Below are 13,240 nucleotides of genomic sequence, written 5' to 3'. Positions count from 1 at the left end.
AAAATGGCTCGGCGGAAAAAGATTTGCATCGAACGAGGAGGTAAACGCTGAAACTGAAGCCTATTTCACAGAGTTCGACAATTCCTATTTTTTGGAGGGCTTGAAAAAGTTGGAATATCGTTGGGCCAAATGTATTGAGCTAAAATGGGACTATGTTGAAAAAGAAGGCAAAATTTTCCCCCAAATTTTTTTTTCACTTGCCTAACAGATACTTACCAATCACCCCTCGAATAATTAATGGACGCACGAAGGAGCAATTCAATTGCTCTGGAAGCCCAATAATTATTGCGCTTGTTGGGCCCAAATAGATTGGATTTAGCCCCATATAGCGGCTAAATCCATCAAAACTCCTGGGGGTAAATTTACTAAGGTGGGAAATTTTAAGAACTGGTGATGTTGCCCATAGCAACCAAGCAGCTAGATAAATGGTAAGTAGAATCTGATTGGTTGCCATGGGCAACATCACTAGTTCTAAAAATCTCCCACCTTAGTAAATTTATCCCCTAGTATGGGCACCAAAACTGACTTTTCACACATTTGCAACTCCCAGGTTAAGTGCTATTTATTAAACAGCATCATAACCTTCACTAGATCCCTTGGTTGTAGACCTGCCGTATATGACGATCTGTTGTAAGATTACAATCACTTTATAATCCGTGATAGGCAATTTGACACTTCTAGTGGACTACACATTACTCAACCATAATAGTAAGTTAAAACAATAAAAGTATTTAAAGACACTACTCTAACGTTACAGAAGGATTTTTAATGTATAAAAAATGAAATACACAATGAAATGAAATACACGAACTATGTCGGAATTTAATATGTTGACATACAGTACGTTGTCAGTTTATCCTAAAAAGTTCATCTATGGACATCTAACATCAATGGTAATGTCGAGATTTTAATCATGCCAACATTATGAAAGTTGACTTACTGAATGTATATTAGACAAACAACTGTTTGAATAAACTAATTTGCTATTGGGATGTAAAATAGAAAAGCGCTAGGGACCACAGATGAAGAATCAGCCCACCTATTGGCCATCACTGGACTACAAAAACATACAGGGTAAGGCAAAAAAAAAAAATTCCCAGTGGTTGATTCAATTTAACAGAAATCGAATAGCGCCAGGAAGGAGCTCTCGGAGCGATTCAATTCCACACGCTGTTAAGTCCAACTAGTAGATTTCTGTTCGCACCCTTCCTGAGAAATAGACTATATTCAAACAATTTATAAAAAAAAAAAGAAAATAAAGTAACCTGTAGCCCATGCACTTTTAGATTATGTACGAACATTTTGAATAGCATTTACAGTGCTTTAAAAAAAAAAAAAAAAACTTTAAAATCAAGGGGATCAATTCAATGGTGTCGATTCTATTCGGCAACTTAAGAATAGCGCCGGGAATTAGCTCCCGACGCTATTCAATTCAGCTCCAGTTAAGTCGGCGATGTCCCGTTCTCGCCAACTTAACAGGTAGTTTTGTCGGGAGAACGGGCATTCTCCGACTTAACTACCCACGGCGATGCTGATTCCCGACAGAATCAGCCTCGCGCCAGCACTTTTGTCGGGTTTCTTCTCTCATCACCCGGGGATGAGAGAAGAATTCCCGACAATTGCGGGTCACTAGCAGCTGAATTGAATAGCGTCGGGAGCTAATTCCCGGCGCTATTCTTAAGTTGCCGAATAGAATCGACCCCAATGTGGATTGAATAGCATCGGGAGGAGTTCCCAAAGCTATTCAATTCAGCGCACTGTCATCCCCGACTAGAGGATTTCACCCCCTCCAGGGATGAGAGCAGAATTCTGACAAAACTTAAGTCTGCGATGCTGTTTTGTGCCGCAGCGTGGACAAAACAGAATTGCGGCAGCCACTTCAGGCGCAAGAATGGCCATTCTTTGTCTAAACACCCTGTTTAGTCCGTGAGTACGGGCATTCTAAGACATGACAGCGAGCTGAACTGAATAGCACCAGGAGTTATTCAATCAGCACTGAACTGAATAGAGTCCTAGGAGGCTTTTTGTCACACCCTGTATTTTATTATTGAATGTGACCCATTGTCCCATGGAACACAGTAAAAAATTTAATTCACAGAGGTGGTCTAAGTTGACAAAATATGCAGATGATCACTGTTAGCGCAGTCAGACGCCAACCAAACACATACTTAACGACCATCATCTGTACTGAAATTTTTAATATTCCCATGCATGATTTGATTGACATTCATTGGATTACTGGCTTTAGTAATTTAATTATTTGAGGTCACAAAAGATGTGAAATCAGGCCAAACGCAAGTGTGTGACCCCATAATCACCAAAACTCATGCTTGGTAGGTACTAGCAGTCAGATGAGCTGACCCGAAAAACATCTTTATCTTGAGAGCGGATGATCATTTTAACCACTAGGAACTTTCTAGATATCTAGGAAAAACACACTAAAATGTTTGTCAGTATATTCCAGACTAAAAAGGTTAATATGTTACTTCTGGTCATCAATAATGAATGCGACACATCAAGCACAGCTAAAGAGACTGCAAGACCTCCAAACCTTTCCTGAACACAAAGCACTTAGCATTTTCAGCATGCAGAATGGAAACCAACAACAAAGTGAAGTATTATGGGATTGGGGTACTGCTAGGCAACGGGCCAGGCTGCCCTGCTGCATTTCTATTTGAAATTATTCAAAATCAGAATCACTTACCCCAATGCACCTTCTGGCATGGATTTAACAATGAGCTTGTTAGTGTGCTAACTGGATGTAGTGTAACTGCTTGGCTGTAAAAAGCAATGCACACTGCACTGCTTACATGCAGGCCAGCGAAACAGTCTGCCCAGAAAAAGGGTACAATATATTAAAAAGTTAAAAGATTACTTTTACACTGGCCGAGGACCCTGGTCAATCTTTTGACAACAAGACCCAAGTGAGATATGTCATGTCACATTGATGAGAAAAGGCAATCCATAGTCCTTTCTTCGGGTGTAGTATGGTATGCCGGCAGCCGGGATCCCAGCGGCCAGCGTACCAGCGCCAGAATCCCGACCGCCAGCATACCGACACCTGGGCAAGCGCAAATGAGCCTTTTGCGGGCTCGCTGCGCTGGACACAGTGGCGCGTTATGTGCGCCACACTATTTATTCTCACTCCAGGGGGGTCGTGGACCCCCAAGAGGGAGAATAGGTGTCGGTATGTCAGGTGTCGGGATTCCCGCGCCGGTATACTGAGCGCCGGGATGCTGAATACCACCCCCCAATGGGGTCAATTCTATTCGGCAACTAAAGAATAGCGCCGGGAATTAGCTCCCAACGCTATTCAATTCTGCTACTAGTTGCCCGCAATTGTCGGGAATTCTTCTCTCATCCCCGGGGGATGAGAGAAGAAACCCGACAAAAGTGCTGCCTCGCGGCCGGCACGAGGCTGATTCTGACGGGAATCAGCCTCGCGCCGGGTAGTTAAGTCGGAGAATGCCCGTTCTCCCGACAAAACTACCTGTTAAGTCGGCGAGAACGGGACATCGCCGACTTAACTTTAGCTGAATTGAATAGCGTCGGGAGCTAATTCCCGGCGCTATTCTTTAGTTGCTGAATAGAATTGACCCCAATGGAACGTTAAGCAACAAAAAAACTCTACGATTACAATCTGCATTATTCATCCTTTCAGTACTGTATAAAGTCATAAAAGTACCTGCCACCGCACAGACATGGATCTGCTGTTGGGAATCAAAGTCCAAACACACAAATCCAAAAGAAATTACTGTCTCCTCAAGAGAAGAAAAATTCAACAAATCTATGGAAACAATTCAATGTGGAAAAATAAAATAACCAAAACTTCTGCAAGATGTGGCCCAACCCTTATCTAAAGCAAAGCATGACTGCTGAGCTACACCAGCTGTTGAAGGATAGCTCCCAGTGTTGTAGCACTGAACAGCAGCATCCTGGAATTATGAAGAAAAGAACTAGATATGTACGAAGACGACCAGCCTCCTGTACACCTGTTACGTACACCTTCCGGGAGTGAACATTTGGGGTAGATTCAATTTCCTGGTGTTAACCCATAGATCCCCGCGTTATATGCAAGAATCCATCAGTAGCGTTAAGTCCCAGGGGGTGCATTTAACACATTTATTTTCTGCGCCGCTCCAGAGGCTTCTTAGCGGGTCTGCCTCAAAATCTAAAAAAGCAGCACTAATAAGTAGAAAACATGCCAGACTGAACTTACTAGTGCTGTGCTGGTTGATTCTGAAGAAACCTATAGGAAAACATGGTTGAGCTGGCAGCAGTCTTGCTGTAGATCTAAACAACCAGACTGTGTACAGCTACTAGCACTGTTATTTAGTCCCACAGAGCTCAGAACATATCCCTGCACTCTAAAATATGCTTATATAGTGTCCCCCACCCCCCAGGATTTGAGCAGTTAGTGTGCTTGAAAAGGAGGAGTGGCATGGCGGGTAGGGGGCACGGCAGCGCCAGCGTCGCTGTTGGGGGAGTTCCGGCCCCCTTGCCGTCACTAATGGAGGCGTGCAGTTGCTGGCTTTCCCCAAGTGCTCCCTTTTAATGTTAATAGATGCCATGCGCATGACATCTATTCACGCAGCGGCAGGCTGTTTTAGCAGGACGTATTTTGCCCTTTAAACATCGTGCAGGGTGCAGCGCTCTGCTATTATGATGTTATAACTCTCAGGGTAAGATCAATGCTGTATTATATGGGTGACATCATTGTAGGAACAGAGGTAGTCAAGTGAAACATTTTCAAATGTCAGATTCCATTCTCCAAGGTTGCATTAATGTACCTGTCATGTAGTTTTGTAAAATCTAACAGTAAAAGAACGGCCTGAGCAAAATCCTACCAGCAACACTGCAACTATTGTAACAGAGGGCACCTGTATTACTGGCTGTTTATGTATTGGGGAGTGCTGCTTGCCACACATAACTGAATATAGTAGATTATGCCAAAGGGGCTAGCATTATTAAAATTATCTGTTGACGTGTGAACCAGTACCTGTGACACCAGGGGCTTCATGTAATAGCCCGCAAGCAGCCAGAGGTGCGGGGCTTTGCGCGAGTCTGCCCGTATTTTTAAAGTGGCAATCATTTACTAAGCAAAACCAGGTTGGTTTTGCCTTGTAAATTATGTCCGCTTTAAAAATACGGGCAGACTCACACAAAGTCCCGCACCTCCGGCAGCCTATTGTTTTTAGCCCCAGAACTTATTCGGAGTACTGAAAGAAAAAGGCATCATGATGTCATGGGATGTGGCGATTGAGTATACCAAGCACGCTCTTGACAGTACATAGGATGATGGCTATCTTCATACATGTAATAAGGTGAACAGAGAAAATACACAACAGCACAGTAGATGTAAACGTGTCTAGCTATGTGTAGCATCAGAAAACAAAAAGGCCTTCTGTTGCTTCCATCGTTGGGAGTGAGAAAGGCCATGAGGCACTGTGCACACATCTGACTAATTCTGAACACGTTTACACGAATGCCAGAAAGGGAACCCACTACCTCCAAATGTTCCTTAATGACAGCGGCACAATGAAATGTAATCTGCAAACATGCAAACAGGAGTGGCATAAAAATTCAAAAGTGTATTTAATTCAGGTAGATACAAGGCACAATGTTTTAGGGGCCTTCACCAAGGTCTTGTGTCTTCCTGTAATAAATACACTTTGGAATTTCCACCATGCTTCACGCACTATTGCTACCAATGGATGCACATCTTCCCATGTTCCTAAAAGGAAAAACAAAACAGAAGAGGGGGTTCTACAGCATCCCGAATGTGGCACACCGGCACCGCAATGCTACATTTTAGTCACCACTGCAGTACACTTAAGGGGGGTACACACAGGGAGATCAGTGCTTAAATTCTAAGCACGCATCTCTCCGTGTGTATCCTCTACAGCGATAACGATGCGCGGCCCCGAGTGTCGCTATCGCTGGTACTAGATTGACATGCATGCAGTCACAATCTAGCAGGTCGCTCATTTCACCGCTGGGTGAAATGAGCAGCCCCCCGTCTGCCTCCCTCATTCAGCACACATCGGAGAGATGTGTGCCGAGCGGTCACTGATAGATCGCTCAGCACACATCTCTCCCCATGTGTACGGGGCTTAACAGTAACTGAACCACATACAATCCTCTCAGAAATTCCACCTCAATGGAGTGGGAATTCAATTTCAAGTGAATTCCCACAATGCACATGCTGACATTGCAAGTTTTCCCTCATACCCCACAGAGGTGCGAGGGGAAAAAAATCAGTAATGTAGGCACTTCTGTATGCTACCTTACACACCCAGCTGGACATGGTCACTCTGCCCGGCGGCACATCGCTTTTAGATTCCCCCAGTAAATACAACTGAAATAGTTATAATGGATAACCAGCTATTAAACCCAATACTCATTTTTAAGACAAATCCATAATAAAAAAAATATTTTAGAAATATAATCATACATAATGAGATGGATGATAAATACATTTTGTTTGCAGGACAGATGACAAGACATTTAACAAAAAATTGTTATATTAACTTTGAAGACTATTGGATAAGATAATAAAATAGAGCTATAATGCAATTTGAAGGAAAAGGAGACGGAAAACCACACCGAAAAAGAATGGGGAAACTAACCCTTGCTAGACAGGAAAGAACTGCTGAGTGCTGGAACCTGTGGGAGAGGTTAACTGTACAGGAATACAGGCCAGAATAAATGTGTATGAATATAAGAAAGTTATAGAAAAATGTAATCTGTAGAAACACAATGTCCCACTAAATGTCGCTGGATTCTAGAAAGGAAGTTGCAGCCCTAGGCAGAAGATTGCAAAATCTCCAGTAATGTGTGTTTTGCAAGCAACCATGTGACATACATATGACTCGTTGCTAAAATAGAGGCCGGCTAAGGATTAATTCACAGAACACAGGGTCTATTCTAAATGGTATTCATACCAAGAAGCAGTATACTTCTGTGACCCTGCTGATAAAACAATGTGAAAAACAGTTCCAACGCTGCATCATATTTATTGACACTATCATTCTCTCCGAGACAAAACTGCCACTTCCTGCAGATTGGGGCCTACACTGTCAAGCTAAAAACTAGACAGTCCTTGTTACCTGCCTCCACATTATCAGTCATTCAGTTAACGAGCATCCCTTTTGTTTTTAAGTCACTCATTACTTCAGCGTTGCATTAGTGGGGGTAGAGTCCAAAGTGACAGCTCATTCTATACACTGCCATCTAGAAATAGAGCGATATAGGCGAGCCAATACTAATTGCCTATATTCACAAATACAAAGGAAGCAAGCTCTGTGGCCTAATTGAAATATATTCATGTAACCCAAATGCTCCGCACACCTGGAGTTAGGGTGGGTGAGGCCTGGGAAGATTGCTCAGCTGATCACTAGGAATAAAAAATACATTTTCCTATGTACCAATCTCCACAAGAGGGGAGGTCAATTTTGCTTTGGACTATGCAGGCCAGAACCCATCCTGCAGGTTATATATGTCCCCATCAGATTAGTGGTAACATTTTTGCAAGGGACAGTGCATTGGGACCATGCATATTGTAGATCGGCTACTGGCAAAATAAGGGTAGCCTCTTGTGTGGTTATTATAGGAACAACACAACAACATATAGAATGCAAGCTTGTGTGCAGGGCCCTCTTACCTTGCTGCCGCTTGTTAAAACCCAGTTTTACTTTATTTCTGTATTCCCCAATGCAAAGCGCAATGAAATATGCTACCGCTATATAACCGTTTGTAATACCTTGTCATATATAAATAACTAGTAATATGGTGATTACTTGCAGGCAACACAAAGGGATCTAAACAGAATGTCTTCCCAAATATAAATAATATATATATATATATATATATATATATATATATATATATATATATATATTTTATCATACCAGACCAGTTATACATCCCTAAGACAGGCACTGCTACTGAGCAGTATAGTAAATGCCCAGTATTAGATAGCACCTGGGAGAGACTGGCAGAGTAAGGGGCCCCATGAAACCATAATGATGGGGCACCTAGCAGAGTAATGGGCCCCTATGTTGCCATACAGACGGGGCACCCGGCAGAATGAGGGGCCCATATGACGCCATACAGAAGGCTGGCTGAGCAGGTAGGGCTGTGCACAGAGCCCGGTGTAATGAGGCGGGGCTGTACCTGCTGATGTCCCCCCGATGCCCCCATCCTGTCACCATCCCCCCAGACCCCAGCCGGGCTGCCCGGGTGTGATACTTACTACTCGGGATTCATGCTGGACATGTCACTGCTCTCCCCGCCGCGTCTGCAGAAATACACACACACACCAAACACCGGGGACCCGACGCTGGCCAAGGAAAACCGGCTCGGAGAGGGGGGAGGGGGCGATTAAAAAGAAAAGAAAAATAATATCTACAAAGAAAACAAAGTAAAAAATCTATATTACTAATGACTAAGGTCCCCCCAACGGCCCGGGATTAACCCCCCAAAGCCAACACAAGCGCCGCAAGCCCGAGCTCTCTGTAACCCCAAAATGGCTGCCAGCTGAAACCAGGAAATAGTGAATCCTCCAACTCAGGAAGGCTTCGCACTGCCGACTGAGGGCCGGCCCCGCGCTGCGCTCTGGGAGATGTAGTGCCGCGGCGAACGCGCTGTCCGTTTACGAGCGTATTCAGGGAGGGCGGAGATAAACTACATCTCCCAGGAGTCTTTAGGATTCCCGCGCATGGCCATTGGCACGGATCAGCCCCTCCCCTGCTGCCGGGCCCCGCCCCGCTCCTTGTCCTGGTTCCTGGAGGTAGCTCCGGCTCCCCCTAGCGGATCTGGGCGCTGGGGCTGACGTCACCACTGAAACGTGGCAGCTGCCGGGCAGGTCCAGGGATAAGCCGGGCCAGTCACGGGGAGAGGAGGAGGGCGCAGCTGCTGCAGCCGCAGTCAGATAACCGGCCACTGGGCCGGGGGTGCAGGTGGTGATCACTTCCTATGACAGTTTGTCATTAATTGTAATGGAGATCTCTGAGCTGCTGCTGCTGCTGGATTGACTGTCAGTTGCTGAGAGGCGTCGCTGCCTGCTGCTGACCTCTCTCAGTTACCGTATTGTGCAGTGACCGGCTGACCGCTCTCAGTGTACCAGCCCAGGTTATGCGTTGGTAATGGGCGGATGGTAGGATTTCTAGTTGTGTCCACTGTGACCTTGTACTTTTATTCTAATTATTATACATAACATTTACATAGGGCTAGCATACTCTGCTGCACTTCACATTTGGTAACGGATACAGGGGTCTATTAACTAATGGAACCTACACACTGCCAGATTTCACTGAACGATATGAACGTTCTCGTTCATTAATGAATGAGAACTCGTTCATATCATTCAGTGTGGAGGCACCAACGATGAACGATGCGCGGCCCCCCGCTCGTTCATTGTTGGTGCCCCATCGCTTATGCATTCAGGCCAATATGGACAATCTCGTCCATATTAGCGTGCAGTGCTATGGAGCCGGGTGACGGGGGGAGTGAAGAAACTATCGTCCGTCGGGCACCTCGACGGCACATCGCCATATGTGTAGGGCCCTTAAGCCTTGGATGGAGGTAAAGTGGATGGAAATAAAGTACCAGCCAATCGGCTCCTAACTGTCATGTCACAGACTGCGATCTATTTACTTAGCCTTGGATGGAGATAAAGTGGGGTATGGGTCATTAGGTTGACATCACTTTGGTCGACATGAGTTTTTTTAACTTTTCTCATACGTCCTAGAGGATGCTGGGGTCCACTTTACTACCATGGGGTATAGACGGTTCTGCAGGAACCATGGGCACTTTAAGACTTTTTCAGAGTGTGAACTGGCTCCTCCCTCTATGCCCCTCCCCCAGACCTCAGTTTAGAAAATGTGCCCAGGCAGACTGGTCGCACTCTAGTGGAGCTCAACTGAAAGACTTTATTTAGTTTTTTTATTTTACAGGGAGACTGCTGGCAATAGTCTCCCTGCTTCGTGGGACTTAGGGGGAAGAAGTAGGAACCAACTTCCTAAATAGTGTCATGGCTCTGCTTCTGCTGACAGGACACCAATAGCTCCTGAAGGGTACTGAACACTAGCTGCGGCTATGCGCTCACTCCCCCAGCATGCCGTCACCCCCCTAACAGAGCCAGAAGTCAGAAGACTGGTGAGTAGTATTACCGGAGATCTACAGAGAGGGACCTCCAGTCATCGTGACGGCTTAAGGTACCGCGCAGCGAGCGGGAACGCTGCGCGAGAATGCTATCCATAACACAGAGCCCAGCAGGGAGAGGGGGGCTACTCTCACTGGCAAAAGGTAGCATATGATGCTGTGGCACAGTCCTACACCCCCGCCAGTATAAGGATTAGAAACTAGCTCAGAGGGGAAACGTGCCATTACAGGGGAGGAGCTTCTTCCTCAGGCAGCCAGCACACTGTTCAGCGCCATTTTCTCCCACCTGCTGCAGGGGAAGAACCGCTGATCCTCCTCCACTTCTGAATCAAGTATCAGGGTTTAAAAAGGGGGGGGGGGGGAGTGTAATTTGGGTGCTCAGTCATATTATTGGCATTTTATAAGCACTTAAGGTCTCTGTGTACAAGGTACATGACAAAGGGATTTTTTCCTTGGCGCTGAGTTGTGAGCTGGCAAATCCTGTTCTGTGTCCTTCTGACAGATTTTACTGTGGGTCTGTCCCCAATAAGCCCCGGAGTGTCTGTGGTGTGATTGTGCACGTTTGTGGCATGTCTGAGGCAGGGAGCTCTTCCCCTGAGGGAGACATTTTAGGGACACAGAGTTGTAATGTGGTGGCGCTGCCGTCGCACCACAAGCCTGAATGGGAAAGAATTACGTAATAGTGTGAATCATATCAGTAAGAGATTGGATAAGTCTGAGTCTCATGCAGAAAACAGGAGAAAATCCGTGGAAGATGTGATTTTTAATAGTTCTGCTTTTTCATCCACAGGGGACCCCTCGGGTTCACAAAAAAGATCTTTTGCACAAGTAGTACAAACTGATACCGACATGGACTCTGATTCCTGTGTCGACATTAGTGATTCCAGGGGAATAGATCCAAAGTTATCAAAAAACATTCAATGCATGATTGTTGCTATAAAGGAGGTGTTAGAAGTTACGGAGCCCCCTCCTTTACCACAGGAGAAGGCAAAGAGAGAACAAAATTAATGTAACTTTCCCTCCATCTCATGAGCTGAACAGTCTTTTTGAGGGAGTTTGGACAAATCCTGAAAAGAAATTTCAGATTACCAAAAGAATTCAGGCAGCTTACCCTTTCCCTGCAGAGGACAGAAAAAAGGTGGGAGTCACCCCCCGTTTTAGACAGTGCCCTGTCACGGTTAACAAAAAAGGTGATTCTCCCTGCGCCTGGGCTGGCTTCACTAAAGGAGCCGGCAGACCGCAAGTTAGAGACTACGTTGACATCTATTTATGTGACCAATGGGACAGTACTCAGGCCCACCATTACCTGTGCGTGGGTGAGTAGTGCTATTGAAAAGTGGTCAGAAAACTTGTCATCAGACATTGATACAATAGATAGAGACGAGATACTCCTAACGTTAGGTCATATCAAAGACGCTGCTGCGTATATGCTGGAAGCCATGAAAGATATTGGTCTCTTGGTATCAAGAGCCGCTACCATGGCGATCTCAGCACGTAGGGCGTTGTGAATTCGCTAATGGAATGCTGACGCAGATTCCAAAAGGAATATGGAGGCTCTCCCGTATAAAGGCGAGGCCTTGTTTGGAGATGGGCTGGATGCCTTAGTTTCTGCGGCTACCGCAGGTAAATCGACATTTTTGCCTAATGCTCCTGCGCCGGCAAAAAAAAACCAAACACATCACTCTCAGATGCAGTCCTTTCGGCCCAATAAATACAAAAAGGGCAAAGGTTCCCCTTTCTTTGCGGGTAAAGGAAGGGGAAGAGGAAAAAAATCCACAGCCTCTCCTAGATCACAGGAGCAGAAATCAACCTCTGCTTCTGCCAAATCTTCAGCACGACGCTGGGGCTCCCTTGCGGGAGTCCGCTCAAGTGGGGGCATCTCTGAAACTCTTCAGTCAGATTTGGGTTCAATCTAGCTTGGACCCGTGGGTCTTACATATAGTGTCCCACGGGTACAAGCTGGAGTTTCAAGACATTCCCCCATGCCGATTTTTCAAATCGGCCTTACCAGCTTCTATCCTAGACAGGGAAGTGGTATCAGCAGCAATACAAAAGTTGTGTCAGGATCAAGTGATTGTCCTGGTTCCCTTGTCGCAACAAGGAGAAGGGTTTTATTCAAGCCTTTTCGTAGTTCCAAAACCGGACGGCTCGGTCAGACCGATTCTAAATCTGAAAACACTGAATCTTTACCTGCAAAATGGAATCTCTGAGGGCAGTGATTTCCAGTCTGGAGGAAAGGGACTTCATGGTGTCAGTGGACATAAAAGATGCCTACTTACATGTTCCTATCTATCCTCCACATCAAGCTTATCTGAGATTTGCAGTGCAGGATTGTCATTACCAATTTCAGACGTTGCCGTTCTGACTCTCCACGGCACCGAGGGTGTTCACCAAGGTGATGGCGGAGATGATGGTCCTCCTTCGACAGCAAGGAGTCAATATAATTCCTTACCTGGACGATCTCCTGATAAAAGCGAGGTCCAGGGAAAGGTTGGTGCAGAACATTGCACTCTCCCTGACAGTACTTCAACAACACGGTTGGATAATAAATTTTCCAAAATCACAGTTGGAACCGACGACAAGATTATCGTTTCTGGGGATGACACTGGACACAGAAGTACAGAGAGTATTTCTTCCAGTAGAAAAGGCTCTGGAAATCCAGAGAATGGTCAAACAAATTCTGAAACCAACAAGAGTGTCGATTCATCAATGCATTCAGTTGTTGGGGAAGATGGTAGTGGCCTACAAGGCCATACAGTTTGCCCGATTCCATGCCAGAGTATTCCAGTGGGACCTATTGGACAAGTGGTCCGGTTCCCATCTACACATGCATCAGAGGATAATCCTGTCATCCAAAGCCAGAATTTCGCTCCTGTGGTGGCTAAAACAGTTCTCACATCCTGGGAGGCGCAGGTTCGGGATTCAGGACTGGGTCCTAGTAACCACGGATGCAAGTCTCCGAGGCTGGGGAGCAGTCACACAGGGGGAAAGCTTCCAAGGAAGATGGTCAAGTCAAGAAGCCTGTCTTCACGTAAATGTTATGGAGTTGAGAGCCATTTACAACGGCCTTCTACAA

General features: G+C 45.6%; 1 protein-coding gene across 1 annotated transcript in view; it reads right to left on the bottom strand.

The window, feature by feature from the left end:
* RAB1A (RAB1A, member RAS oncogene family) overlaps positions 1–8,659 on the bottom strand; it is a 97,486-nt gene extending 88,827 nt beyond the window's left edge. Inside the window, exon 1 of the mRNA XM_063918425.1 lies at positions 8,255–8,659. Coding sequence (XP_063774495.1) covers positions 8,255–8,277 — 23 coding nt within the window. The 5' untranslated portion in view covers positions 8,278–8,659. The remainder of the gene's footprint in view (positions 1–8,254) is intronic.
* Between the last annotated feature and the right edge of the window lie 4,581 nt (positions 8,660–13,240).

The sequence above is a fragment of the Pseudophryne corroboree genome, chromosome 4 (assembly GCF_028390025.1).
Source record: "Pseudophryne corroboree isolate aPseCor3 chromosome 4, aPseCor3.hap2, whole genome shotgun sequence".
Taxonomy (NCBI): domain Eukaryota; kingdom Metazoa; phylum Chordata; class Amphibia; order Anura; family Myobatrachidae; genus Pseudophryne; species Pseudophryne corroboree.
The sequence above is the reverse complement of the archived record's forward strand: the minus strand, read 5'-3'. Positions and strand labels throughout refer to the sequence as shown.